We start from the raw sequence: 14,289 nt of genomic DNA on the forward strand, positions 1-14,289 counted from the left end.
ACGATGATCATCAGCTGTTTCCTGCTTTGACTTTTCTCTTATGCTATTCAGACGAATGAGAATATACCTCTTGCTGCTCTGTCCCCTATAACAACATGTAGTTTTTGGAGAACTTTTCATATTTTGTACTTATAAAAACAGGAACATTGACAGTGGTAAAGTGAAGTCATGAAAAGACAAATCAATGTATTTGAGGGGCTGGTGGCTACTTTGGTTCTTTCTATAGAGCTGTGGTTTTGTGGCATATAGAGCTTCAGTGTCTCTACCCAATCCCAAGAAAATGGCTCTTTGAGTCATAGGGGTAGTTTGTCGAAATCTGTTTCTGCCTTGCAGCAGCAGGCTCAGCAGCAGCAGGAAACAATCACAGAGACAATGACACAGCTTCTGTGCCTAGCCTGAACTCTTCTGCCACTGGCCGTTGTCTTAAGATTTATCGCACATTTCGAGATGAAGAATGGAAAGAGTATGTTCGATGTGAGACAGTTAGAAAGCCAGCTGTCATCGATGCGTATGTGCGTATACGGAACACAAAAGATGAGGAATTCATGTGAGTTTAATTCACCAGTGTGGTGTGGTAAGGAGAATGAGAAGAATGGTGGGGAATTGGGGTAGGAGTGGGTGCTTGAGTTTTAGAAACTGTTTTCTGTACCGTTTTCCCTAGAGATCTTTTAACTGGGAGCAGTCTTGTCTTCATTTACATCTTTGGGTTTGAAGCCAAAGATCACAGGGAGAACTCCAAATGTGCCACCAAAAAGGCATGCTTTCAGTTGCCCCTGAGTCCTTTGCATTTTAGTTGGTTGGTTGTTAAAAATATTAGGCTTTACTCACAACTTCTCATTCTGGGAGAGAGGCCTCTGTTCCTGTGCAAGGCTGATGATGAAGGGAGATGGAAATGCCAGGTAGTCCCTTGTTTTTCCGTCTGGATGGATTACTTTAGTTTTGAGATGTTCAGCTAATAGAATAGTCTTGTTAAAGTGCTCATGGTTTTGTGATATTTTTGTCTTTGTTATTAGTCGAAAATTTGCCCTGTTTGATAAGCAGCATCGAGAAGAGATGCGAAAAGAACGGCGCAGGATTCAAGAGCAGCTGAGGCGGCTTAAGAGGAACCAGGAAAAGGAGAAGCTTAAGGGCCCTCCTGAGAAGAAACCCAAAAAAATGAAGGAGCGTCCTGACCTGAAAGTAAGTATGATGTGGCATGATCATACAGAAGAAAGCAAACCTTTCCCTTTAGCTTTTGGTATCCTCCCTTACTGGGAATGAGGGCAGTGTCATGGAAAGCTAGTTTCAAATGATGTGGCTGCTTGGCTGTTAACAGTATTGGTGTGACTGATACTGATACCACCAATTTGGTGCCCTTGGGGGTAATTTTATACTTCATCTGTTGGAAGAATTTTCTAGGAGTCGAGATAGGTTTGGTGGATTTTTTTTTACATGCACATTTATGTTCTTAGATACATATTTATATCTTATTTTTAAATTGTACAAATTAACAGAAGCAACAGAAAAAAACACATTCCGGGTAGTTTTGCATAACCCAGATAGGAATGCAGATGGTACTGTACAATGTAGCTGTAATATGACTCATAAAATGAGGCAACTATGGTACAGTGGAAAGAGCCATGGACTTGGAAACAAGATCTGGACTCAGGTTCTGGTTCTACCATTTGATAGCTCTGTGACCTTACCCGCCTCAAGCCTATTTCCTATAAAATGACACCTGTCCCACAATGTTGTTGTATTAAGTGACCTAATGCATGGGAATCACTTTATAAACTGTTAAATTCTTGGCAGATATAAACTGCTGTTATGTGTACTGAGGTCATTAGTATTTTAGTGTTTCTTTCTTGTAGGTGATATGATATAAACGTGACACAGTACTGACTTGACCTCATTTTTTCTTATTAAGGTATTATTGATATATGAAGGTTTCACTTGAAAAACAATCTGGTTACTACATTCGCCCATATTGAGTCTCCCCCATACCCCATTGCAGTCACTGTCCATCAGTGTATTAAGATGCCACAGTCACTGCTTGTTTTCTCTGGGCTACAATGAGTACTGACCTCATTTTATAGATGAACCTGAAGTCAGTTTCAAAACTGAGATGGAGACTTGGTATTATTGAGCCTTTTCCTTTTGGCTCAGAATATACCCATGCTAGCTGCCTGTGTGGCTGAATGCAGCCTTGGGCCAGCCTTGGGCTTCCAGCAGCCTTTCTCCTGCATGTTTGACATTATCAATGTTTACAACTTAAACTGGGAGTGAAAATCCTCACCCTTTTCTTCCTTAGTTGATTTTTAAAGAAATGATCGTTCTCTGTATTTCATTTTATTTTTAATGTATCAGTTCCATACATGCACTTTTGTCTAGTGGTTTCTGGTTGAAAGGCCTATAACAATTCTATTAGAAAAAAGTTCTGAACCTGCCTTTGTTTCTCTCCTGGCTCCCATGTATTTTTTAACACTAGCATGCAGCCTACTTACTCCTGTCATGTTGTTAATTTTCTTTTTGCAGCAGAAATGTGGGGCTTGTGGTGCCATTGGGCACAGGAGGACAAACAAATTCTGCCCCCTCTATTATCAAACAAATGCCCCACCTTCCAAACCTGTTGCCATGACTGAGGAGCAGGAGAAGGAGTTGGAAAAGACAGTCATTCATAATGATAATGAAGAACTTATTAAGGTTGAAGGGACCAAGATTATTTTGGGGAAACAGCTAATTGAGAGGTAAGGGAAAGCAGATCTGTTGGAGGCTGATGATATTGATGGGTGGCAGGGGTGGATGTGATGTGTTTTCTGCAGTTAACATGGATGGATTTTCCTCAGTAATTGTTGCCAGTAATGAAAATTAGTCTTTTGTCATGAAGCACTCAGGTTCCACTAATTAACACTGGGTGTGCTACTGAACTTTCCTGAGTCTCAGTTTCCTTATTTACAAAAGAGAACTACCCATACCAGGGTACCCATGAAGATAAACTGAGAGGGACTATATAGAACATGTAGAACAGTGCCTGGCATATAATAGATGCTCTTCGTATTCTACTTGCCAGCACTGGTAACATTCTTAAGGTCCCTAACCACACTATTCTGATAGTGAACATCCAAATAGGTCAAGGAGACATAAACGATGCTTGTATGTACCTGTCTCTTTCCCTCAGAGAATTTAATATTGATAATCAAGTGGAGAAGTTTTTAATGAAAGAAGATTTTCCCCCTAACTTTATAGTTTGAAATTGGAAACCTACAGAAAGTTGGAAGAAAAATACACTATACTAGTCCTCTAAACTCACCAGCTGTTAAAACTTTTGTCACATTTGCTTCATCTTAAATCTAAACCTTTTTTTTCCTGAACCATTTGGAAGTAAGTTGCTGGCATCATGACATTTTAGTCATGAACTTTTTCACACACATCTTCTAATCAGGACATACCATTATACTGTTACTGCAGCTAGGAAAATTAACACTGATTAAGTCATATCTGATATTCAGTATTCAGATTTCCCTGGTTGTCTCAATGCTCTGTTGCATATTCTCTGTGCAGAATCCAATCCCAGTTCAAATATTAAGCATTTTGAGTGTCTCTCAATCTAGAACTGTCCTTTGCACTTGTTTTGTTTTACATGTCATGTCTTTGGCAAGGTGATATTGTGTACTTATTACACCACATCAGGAAGCACATTATGTCAGGTTTTCTCATGAGTTTTAATCTTGTTAAAGTGATCCCGCAGATTCCTCTGTAATAAATACATGTTTTTCCCTTTGTAATTAATAAGAGGGTGAATAAACTGTTCCCAAACAATCTTTCTCTTAGTAGGTTTAGCATTGATGATCATTGCTTAACTCAATTATTATGTTAGGAGTTGCAAAACAGTGGTTTTTATATGTAGTGTTCTTCCCACGTTAACTGGCATGCTCTAAAGAAGAGCTTTCCCTCCCTTTTGTTTGAGTATTACTATGGATTCTGAAATTCTTTCCTCTGTAAGTTTAATGTCTTGTAACTCATTAACATCATTATTAATTTTGATGTTCATATTGTCTTAAACTTGACCTCTTCCAGCTAGATCCTTTGTCCTTTTGAAATGACCCTATAAATCTTTGAGAACTTCTTGTCTTTCTGACACAAGATGTTCTAGGCTGTCCTTGAAATTTCCCTGTCCAAGACCTAGAGTCAGCCAGTTTTCCAAGGAGCCATGGTTCCTTTTATTAGGGAATGGTATTTAGAAAACCAAGATCTAAATGTTAGGTATGCTCATTGCCACTAAGATATCATTGCTTCTAGACTTTTAGTAGACAGAACTAGGAAGTGTACATATATCTGTAAATCACAATTCATTATGATACCTCTAATTCAGATTGCATCTATGGATTCTTCTTCATCTTCCCCCATTCCATATTTGTATCCTTCCTGTCATTCCCAACATCAACATATTTATTCATTTTCTCTTCTTAATATAGTTTGAGAATTACAATACTGATATCTCTATTAACAACAAATATATAAAGTAGATTCATGGTGTTTTCTGTAGTTTGTTGTCCTTGGACTATGTCACTGAAGTTGTGCAGTCAGGGTATGATACTCAAAATATATTCGAATTCTTTTTTGTGTGTAATTTCTTTATGAATTTGATATAGTTATATTCATTTGGTTTTTTATTGAGGTAAAATTGGTATATGACATAAAAGTTTCAGTGTACAACATTTTAACTTCATATTTATATCGTGATCACCACCGTAAGTCTTGTTCCCATCTATCACCATAGAATTTGTTTCTGTTTCTGTTAAGTTTTGGGATCTTTTTTCATCATTGTTGATTTATATTTTTGGTATCTGTAACAGTCATGTTTTGCAGCACATTAGAAAAGGAGAATGTAGTATCTTGATCCTATACAATGGAAGGGAAGAAGGTGGGTTTTTAATGACTGAGGGAAAAACAAACTTGTTTTTCTTTTCAAACCACTTTTTAATACTGTTCATGTTTCCATTCTGAGTAACTTAAGTTTCCTAAGACTTTAACCCTAAAAATGTTGGAGCTGGAAGGTTTCCTGGAATTCCTTTAGCCTAGTTCCCTTATCTGCCAAAAAGGAAAGTGAGGTGAAGTTACTTACAGCTTGCCCAGTTCTTTATTAATTTGGAGATCCTATAAGGCCTTGGGTGATCTGAGCCTTAGAATACAGATGTCTAGCTTTTGGTTAGGCTTTTCCCCCCCCAGGCTTTTGCTCTGGTACTTCGGACATTTTCATTGTAGTTGCTTTTTTTCTGGCAAGTGGAAATAGGGACTGCACACTATGAAAGTGTTATTGATTGCAGTGCTAATGAAGTTCGGAGAAAATCTCTGGTTCTCAAGTTCCCTAAACAGCAATTTCCTCCAAAGAAGAAATGGCGCGTTGAAACCAGTGTTCACTGTGACAATTTGAATGTGAGTATTTTTATTGCTTCTTTATGACCAGATGGGGTTCGTATTGATTCCCTTTACGCTCTAACCCATGGCTGTGGCACATCCTTAGATTCTTCTTTTGGCTTTGCCCTAAAAACTATGTGTAGTGTTTGTTACAAGATTGCCAAACTCTATTTATCTAGCTAGAAAGTATTGGGTTTTTCAAGTCTGAAGAAACATTCTGGGTCGAAGGTGCTCAAGATGCCAGCATGAGTAGAGCAGTGGAAATATCCTCCCCATGAAAATACAACAAATACAACTATTCCTAAAAGAGAGACCAGAAGATACAGTACAACAGCCAGGTTACATCTACATCTGCGAGAACTCAGCATCTCATGAAAAGGGTGATTCAAAGCTGTGACCTGGTAGGATCTGAGCACTCCCCCAACCGCAGCTCACTGGTAGGAGGAGAAGAATCAGAGTGGGGAGGGAGTGGAAACACAGGGCTGCTAAATAACCAACCCTAGTAATCTGCCTCAGGAGCACAGACACATATTGCATGCTGTACTGGATATTAGAGAAATGGGAAAGTAAAGTCCAAGACAGAGTCTGTGAGCGGGTCCCCACAGCCAGCTCTCCTAGGACAAAAGAAAAGCAGGTGCTTTAAAATTCTTAAAGAGACAGTAGTTTAACAGGTAGACAAAATCATCCCAGCACATGCGTCCAAGCAGACTGGGAATCTTAAGGAGCATCAGACACCCTAATCCACTGGGTGGCAATGCGGTTCCGCAGCCCCTCATGGCAATAAGCAGGCTGCCGTTCGTTCCCCTCCACCGGCACTGCACGGAAACAGCTCACTGCAAGGAAATTGCTGCAGACCAGCCGGGAAGCAGCCTCACCCACAGAAACCACACAGTCTTCTGCCAGCGTGCAGCTAACTGGGCCAGAACCCGAGGCTTTGCACCAGGGACAGAGGAAGCTGGCACAAAGTCCAGAGGGATGAAGGGACGAAGGGGTGCCATTCTCATAGGAGAACATGCCATGCGCCTGCAACCCCAGGCAGTGCCCTGGGCTATCCTAAGGGCTTCACTATGCATGGCAGCTCAGGGTATTAACCCAGAGATGGCTCCCTGTGTGTGGTTAACTGGCACAGGCAGTGGAGAAGGGCAAGGTGACCATCAAGCAGGAAGGGACTTCGTTCTCCCAGCTGACACACGTGCCACTTGCCAGTGATCACTTCTCTTGCCGTGAAAAGACAAAAGAACCTGGTCCAGTCCAAAATCTCTCAAACATTGCCAGAGAGAGGGCGTGGAAAGGTATAACCAATTTTGCTGGAAAAGAATTAAAAACGGAAGTCATAACCATGCAGATGGAGCTGCAGAGAAATATGCAAGAGCTAAGTGATGAAGTCTGGAGGTAGATAATATAAACGAAACAATAAAAAGAAGGATGTAAAGAGGAGACTGGATGAGGTGCAAGAGACTGTTAATGGCTAGAAATCAAGAGAAGAGGAATACAGAGAAGCTGAGACATAGAAAGATAAAAGGATCTTTAGGAATAAAAGAATGTTAAGAGAACTGTGTGACCAATCCAAATGGAATAATATTTGCATTATAGAGGTACCAGAGAAGAAGAGAGAGAAAAAGGGATAGAAAGTGTCTTTGAAGAAGTAATTGCTGAAAACTTCCCCAAACTGGGGAAGGAAATAGTCTCTCAGACCATGGAAGCCAACAGATCTCCCACCACAGGGGACCCAAGGAGGAAAACACCAAGACATATAATAATTAAAATGGCAAAGAACAAAAACAAGGACGCAGTATTAAAGGCAGCCAGAGAGAGAAAAAAGGTCACCTACAAAGGAAAACCCATCAGGCTATCATCAGACTTCTCAACAGAAACCTTACAGGCCAGAAGAGAATGGCATGATATATTTAATGCAATGAAACAGAAGGGCCTTGAACCAAGAACACTGTATCCAGCATGATTATCATTAAAATTTGAAGGAGGGATTAAACAATTTCCAGACAAGCAAAAGTTGAGGGAATTTGCCTCCCACAGACCACTGCTACAGGGTATTTTAAAGGGACTGCCCTAGATGGAAGTACTCCTAAGGCTGAATACAGGTGACCAGAGAAAATAAAATCACAGCAAAGAAAGCAAACCAACCAAATACAAACAAAAGGCAAAAAATAAATCAGCTATATACAAAAGCAGTCAAGGAAACACAAAGGAGTACCGAATAAAACACCTAACATATAAAGAGTGGAGGAGAAAGAATAAGAAGGGTGAGAAGTAAAAAATCATCAGAATGTGTTTATAATAGCACAATTGAGTTAAGTTTAGATAGTTAGATAGTAAAGAAGCTACCCTTGAACCTTTGGTAAGCATGAATCCAAAGTCTGCAATGACAATAAGTACATATCTATCGACAATCACCCTAAATGTAAATGGACTGAATGCACCAATCAAAAGACACAGAGTAATAGAATGGATAAAAGAGCAAGACCCATCTATATGCTGCTTACAGGAGACTCATCTCAAACCCAAAGATATACACAGACTAAAAGTGAAGGTATGGAAAAAGGTATTGCATGCACACAACAGGGATAAAAAAGCAGGTGTTGCAGTACTTGTATCAGACAAAATAGACTTCAAAACAAAGAAAGTCACAAGAGAAAAAGAAGGACATTACATAATGATAAAGGGGGCAGTTCAACAGGAGGATGCAACCATTATAAATATATATGCACCCAACCAACACAGGAGCACTGACATATGTGAAACAAATACTAACAGAATTAAAGAAGGAAATAGAATGCAATGCATTCATTTTAGGAGACTTCAACAAACCACTAGCTCCAAAGGACAGATCAACCAAGACAGAAAATTAGTAAGGACACAGAGGCACTGAACAACGCACTAGAACAGATGGACCTAACAGACATCTACAGAACTCTACACCCAAAAGCAGCAGGGGAATACACTTTCTCTATTTTCCAGAACAGACCAAGGCCATGAACAGAGCCTCAGTAAATTCAGAAAGATTGAAATTCTACCAGCCAACTTCTCACATCACAAAGGTATAAGTCCAGAAGTAAATTGTACAAAGAAAAAAAAAGGCTCACAAACACATGGATACTTAGCAATGTGCTCCTTAATAATTGATGGATCAATGACCAAATTAAAACAGAGATCAAGCAATATATGGAGACAAATGAAAACAACAGTACAATGCCCAGAATTCTGTGGGAGGCAGTGAAGGCAGTTCTAAGAGGAAAGTATATAGCAATCCAGGCCTATTTAAAGAAGGAAGAACAATCCCAAATGAATAGTCTAAAGTCACAATTATTGAAACTGGAAAAAGAAGGACAAATGAGGCCCAAAGTCAACAGGAGGGATATGATAAAGAGTAGAGCAGAAATAAATAAAATTGAGAAAAATGAAACAGTAGAAAGAATCAGTGGAAACAAGAGCTGGTTCTTTGAGAAAATGAACAAAATAGATAAACCCCTAGCCAGATTTAAGAGAAAAAGAGAAGCTACAGACATAAACAGAATCAGAAATGAAAAAGGAAAAATCATGATGTACCCCACAGAAATACAAAGAATTATGAGAGAATTGTATGAAAACCCATATGCCAACAAGCTGGAAAACCTAGAAGAAATGGACAAATTCCTAGAAAAATACAACCTTCCAAGAGTGACCCAGAAAGAAACAGAAAATCTAAACAGACCAATTACCAGCAGTGGAATTGAATCGATAATAATAAAAAAAGTACACAAGAACAAAAGCCCCAGGCCAGATGGATTCACTGCTGAATTTTATCAGGCTTTTAGAGAAGATGTAATACCCATTCTCCTTAAAGTTTCAAAAAAATAGAAAAGGAGGTAATACTGCAAAACTCATCTGATGAAGCTGGCATCACTCTAATACCAAAACCAGTCAAACACCCCTCAAAAAAAGAAAATTACAGACCAATATCCCTGAAGAATATAGATGCAAAAATACTCAACAAAATATTAGCAAACCAAATTCAAAAATACATCAAGAGGATCATACACCGTGATCAAGCGGGATTCATACAAGGGATGCAAGGATAGTACAACATTCAAAAAGCCATCAACATCATCCACCACATCAACAAAATGAAGGACAAAACCACACGATCATCTGCATATATGCTGAAAAAGCATTTGAAAATTTTCAACATCCATTCATGATAAAAGCTCTCAACAAAATGTGTATAGAGAGCACATACCTCAATATAATAAAGGCCATATATGACAAAAACTCAGCCAACATTGTACTTAAGCATGAGAAGCTGAAAGCTTTTCATGTAAGATTGGCAACAAGACAGCAATGCCCACTCTCCCCACTATTAGTCAACAAAGTACTAGATGCCCTAGTCACAGCAATCAGACAAAACAAATAAAGCACATCCAGATTGTTAAGGAAGAAGTTAAACTGTCACTATTTGCAGATGACACGATATTGTACATCAAACACCCTAAGGACTCCATTCCAAAACTACTAGATGTAATACATGAATTCAGAACATTTGTGGAGTGCAAAATTAATATACAGCAATCTGTTGCTTTCCTATACACTAACAATGAGCTAGCCAAAAGAGAAATCAGAAAAACATTTCCTTTCACAACTGCATCAAAAAGAATAAAATTGCTAGGAAAAAACCTAACCAAGTGAAAGATCTATGCCCTATACCCTGAAAACTACAAAATACTCCTAAGATAAATTAAAGAGGACACTAACAAATGGAAACTCATCCCATGCTCTTGGTTAGGAAGAATTAATATTGTCAAAGTGGCCATCCTGCCCAAAGCAATCTACAGATTCAATGCATTCCCTATCACAATACCAACAGCATTCTTCAACGGACTTGAACAAAGTTTTAAAATTCACATGGAACCACAAAAGACCCCGAATACCAAAGCAGTCCTGAGAAGGAAGAATAAAGTAGAGGGGATTTCACTTCCCAACCTCAATCTCTTCTACAAAGCCACAGTGATGTAGAAAATTTGGTACTGGCCCAAGAGCAGACCCTTAGACAAGTGGAACAGAAGAGAGAATCCAGATATTAACCCAAAAATATATGATCAATTAATATACAATAAAGGAGCCACAGACATACAGTGTGGAAGTGACAGCCTCTTCAACAGCTGGTGCTGGCAAAACTAGACAGCTACATGTAAGAGAATGAAACTGGATCATTGTCTAACCCCATACACAAAAGTAAATTCAAAATGGATTAAAAACATGAATGTAAGTCATGAAATCATAAAACTCTTAGAAAATAACATAGGCAAAAATCTCTTGGACATAAACATGAGCAACTTATTCATGAACATATCTCCCAGGCAAGGGAAACAAAAGCAAAAATGAACAAGTGGGACTTTATCAAGCTGAGAAACTTATGTACAGCAAAGGAAACCATCAATAGAACATAAAGATATCCTACAGTATGGGAGAATATATTCATAAATGACAGATCCGCTAAAGGATTGACATCAAAAATATATAAAGACTTCACATACCTCAACAAACAAAAAGCAAATAATCCAATTAGAAAATGGTCAGAGGAGCTGAACAATCAGTTCTCCAGAAAAGAAATTGAGATGGCCAACAGGCACATGAAAAGATGCTCCACGTCGCTAATCATCAGCGAAATGAAAATTAAAACCACAATGACATTTCTCCTCACACCAGTTAGGATAGCCACCATCCAAAAGATAAACAACAACAAATGTTGGCGAGTATATGGAGAAAGGGTAACCCTCCCTCCAACACTGCTGGTGGGAATGTAAATTAGTTTCTATTGTGGAAAGTAGTATGGATATTCCTCAAAAAACTCAAAATAGAAATACCATTTGACCCTGGAATTCCACTCCGAGGAATTGACCCTAAGAATGCATCAACACAGTTTGAAAAAGACAGATGCACACCTATGTTTATCACAGCACTATTTACAATAGCCAAGAAATGGAAGCAACCTAAGTGTCCATCAGTGTATGAGTGCATAACGAAGATGTGGTACATATACACAATAGAATATTATTGAGCCTTAAGAGGAAAATAAATCTTTACCATTTGAAATAACATGGATGGAGCTAGAGGGTATTAGGCTCAGTGAAATAAGCCAGGTGGAGAAAGACATTTCAGATGACTTCCCTCATCTGTGGAGTACAAGAACAAAGAAAAAACTGAAGGAACAAAACAGCATCAGAGTCACAGAACCGAAGAATGCAGTAACAGTTACCAAAGAGAAAGGGATTGGGGAGGATGGTTGTGAAAGGAGGGATATGAGCAAAAAAGCGGCATTATTATAGGCACACATAATGTAGCGGGGGAGCTCATGATGAAGGCAGTACAACACAGAGATGACAAGTAGTGGTTCTATAGCATCTTGATACGCTCATGGACCGTGACTGTAGTGGGGTATGTGGTGGGGACTTGATGATGGCGGCAGTGTAGTAACCATAATGTTGCTCATGTAATTGTACATTAATGATACCAAAATTAAAAGTTAAAAAAGTAGCATTCTTATTTCTTGTTTCTCTGTAGAGACCTCGTAAGTCCATTCACCGGCGCCAGACAGACCCCATGGTGACATTGTCCTCCATCTTGGAGTGTATCATCAATGACATGAGAGAGCTTCCAAATGTGAGTTCATTGCATACATATCTACAGTAGGGATGGCTAGGCCCTTTCTTCTGTGTATAATTACAGGTACAGGGCAGTAGATAGAGTCACAGCTGCTTGGACCTCCTAATTTTTCGGTATACAGTTGTTTCGTTCTTTTCTTTAACAGTTTAGTTAAAGAGGAAGTCAGACCTGTTCCACCTAGAAAGATTCCTTTGAGAGTTGATATCCACTTAGACAGGTAAAAAGTGAGTTTTCAGGAATTGGCTCTGGCAAGTGTTCTTTGCTCATTAATGGTGCTGGATTTTGTTTGCACAGACATACCCTTTCCACACTCCAGTCAATGGAAAGGTTGTCAAGGACTACTACAGAATTATCACTCGACCAATGGACTTACAAACACTCCGTGAAAATGTGCGTCAACACCTCTACCCATCTCGGAAAGAGTTCAGAGACCATTTGGAATTAATTGTAAAAAACAGTGCAACCTACAATGGTAAGAATCACCTGATCCTTGACTACAAAGGTCACCATTCAGATCCTTATTTATCCCTTAATAGTCCTAAATTCAGACTATCTTGGACACTGAAAGGACACACAATGTATTGAGGCTTTTTGGGGTTATGAAAATCATGTATACATGTTCTAGTCATTTAATAAATACTGCTTTTTTTAGAAGAAAATAATAAATAGCTAACATTTATTTAACATTTTCTAAGTGCCATCCACTGTGTTAAGCACTTTATATATACTTACTTACATACTGTAATTCTCAGGACAAGCCTGAGATGTTTTTTTTATTAAGGGATCTTTGATAAACTGTCTTTTGAAGGTTTCACATGAAAAATAATGTGGTTATTACTACATTTACCCATATCATCAAGTCCTCCCTCACACCCCATCAAAGTCACAAATAGTGCTGCTGCTTATTCCCGCTTTTTAATGTACCCTCTGTATAATTTGGAGTGTATCTGTTGAAATGAAAGAATTTCATGGAGAGTACTGGGGGAAGAAGTGGGCCTAAGTAAGCAGAAGGGAGAGAGATTCTGTGTGGATGGAACATGTTCAGAAACTGTGCTTGTGACCATATTTGCTGTATGTGAATCTTTGATTTGATCTACAGATCTTTTAACATAGAGGCAGTTATATGCTCCAGCTAGAAAGGCAAGGAGGAAGAAATCTGTTTTCTGAGTCTTAAAAGAGGGTAAACAATATAGCTTCTGCACGTAAAGGATAAAGTTTTCTAGTTTCTAGTTGTGTCCTTGTCCATAGGTTCATATATAGACATAGGGATTAAGAGTACAGCCAGAGTATGAATAATTGCTCTGCCACTTACTAATTGAGTTACCTCAGACAAGTTATTTAATCTCCTCAGTTTTCTCATCTGTACAACTGGGACAGTAGTAGTACCTAGATTTTAAGACCTTTCACAAGCAGGCCTAACCTGTTTATCTAGTCTCATCACCTGTGACTGGATCCCACAACTACTGTAGACTCCTGCCACACTCAACATATACTTCACTAAATATCCTATGCTATTTCTTCATGTCTTTGTACCGTCTTTGCTCTCTGGAATGCTCTTTCTTCCCTTTCAGTGGTAAATTTCCATTCATATTTCCAGACCAGGTCATATCATCTCTTCATGAACAGTTATTCAAATTGCCTAAAGTATCCATTTTTTTGTCCTTTTGCTCTCCAGCACAATTAAGTGTATGTTTTCAGGTGTTGTAATATATATAATTATTTATGTATCTGATTCTCCCGCCACCTTGTGTCCTTCTAGAGAGACCATGTCTTACTCATCGTTGTATTCCCAGGACCTAGCAGAGTGCCAGACACATACATACATACAAGGGAAGAATAACTTTGTTAGGTCCACCTGTCATTCAAGTTGCAAGGATAAATACTTAAAACAAAAATCAGATTGGAAGGGGAACGGAAAGTTAAGTATTGACTTTGAAAATACGGAGTTTGAGGTATCTGTGGGTTATTTAGGTGGAGATGTTAGTAAAAAAAATAAGGAAGAAAATTTTAAAGTTAGAACTGTCTTATAGCCTTATATCCCTCTCTAGCTCAATCTTCTTTCTTCTCAGACCAAGGTGGTGGTCATTCGGCTAAAAAGTAGCAGAGACGTAAATACAAGTATATCTTATGTAAAGCCTATGCTCTTGACCACCATGCTCCACATACGCCTCCACTTACTCATTTCCCATTTGTACCTCACAACTCTGCAGTTGACTTCTGCAGAAATACTAGCAG

The 14,289-nt window shown here is 38.8% G+C and overlaps 1 protein-coding gene across 9 annotated transcripts in view; it reads left to right on the forward strand.

The window, feature by feature from the left end:
- LOC140847599 (transcription initiation factor TFIID subunit 1-like) overlaps positions 1 to 14,289 on the forward strand; it is a 117,519-nt gene that overhangs the window by 77,318 nt on the left and 25,912 nt on the right. For 7 of the 9 annotated variants that reach the window (XM_073228286.1, XM_073228290.1, XM_073228289.1 and 4 more), the window contains 6 exons: positions 334 to 547; positions 1,014 to 1,179; positions 2,515 to 2,726; positions 5,307 to 5,415; positions 11,953 to 12,051; positions 12,349 to 12,526. In XM_073228286.1, coding sequence (XP_073084387.1) covers positions 334 to 547; positions 1,014 to 1,179; positions 2,515 to 2,726; positions 5,307 to 5,415; positions 11,953 to 12,051; positions 12,349 to 12,526 — 978 coding nt within the window. The remainder of the gene's footprint in view (positions 1 to 333; positions 548 to 1,013; positions 1,180 to 2,514; positions 2,727 to 5,306; positions 5,416 to 11,952; positions 12,052 to 12,348; positions 12,527 to 14,289) is intronic. The other 2 variants (XM_073228288.1, XM_073228287.1) reach the window with 2 other exon arrangements.

The sequence above is a fragment of the Manis javanica genome, unplaced genomic scaffold (genome assembly GCF_040802235.1).
Source record: "Manis javanica isolate MJ-LG unplaced genomic scaffold, MJ_LKY HiC_scaffold_24, whole genome shotgun sequence".
In the NCBI taxonomy this organism is placed as follows: domain Eukaryota; kingdom Metazoa; phylum Chordata; class Mammalia; order Pholidota; family Manidae; genus Manis; species Manis javanica.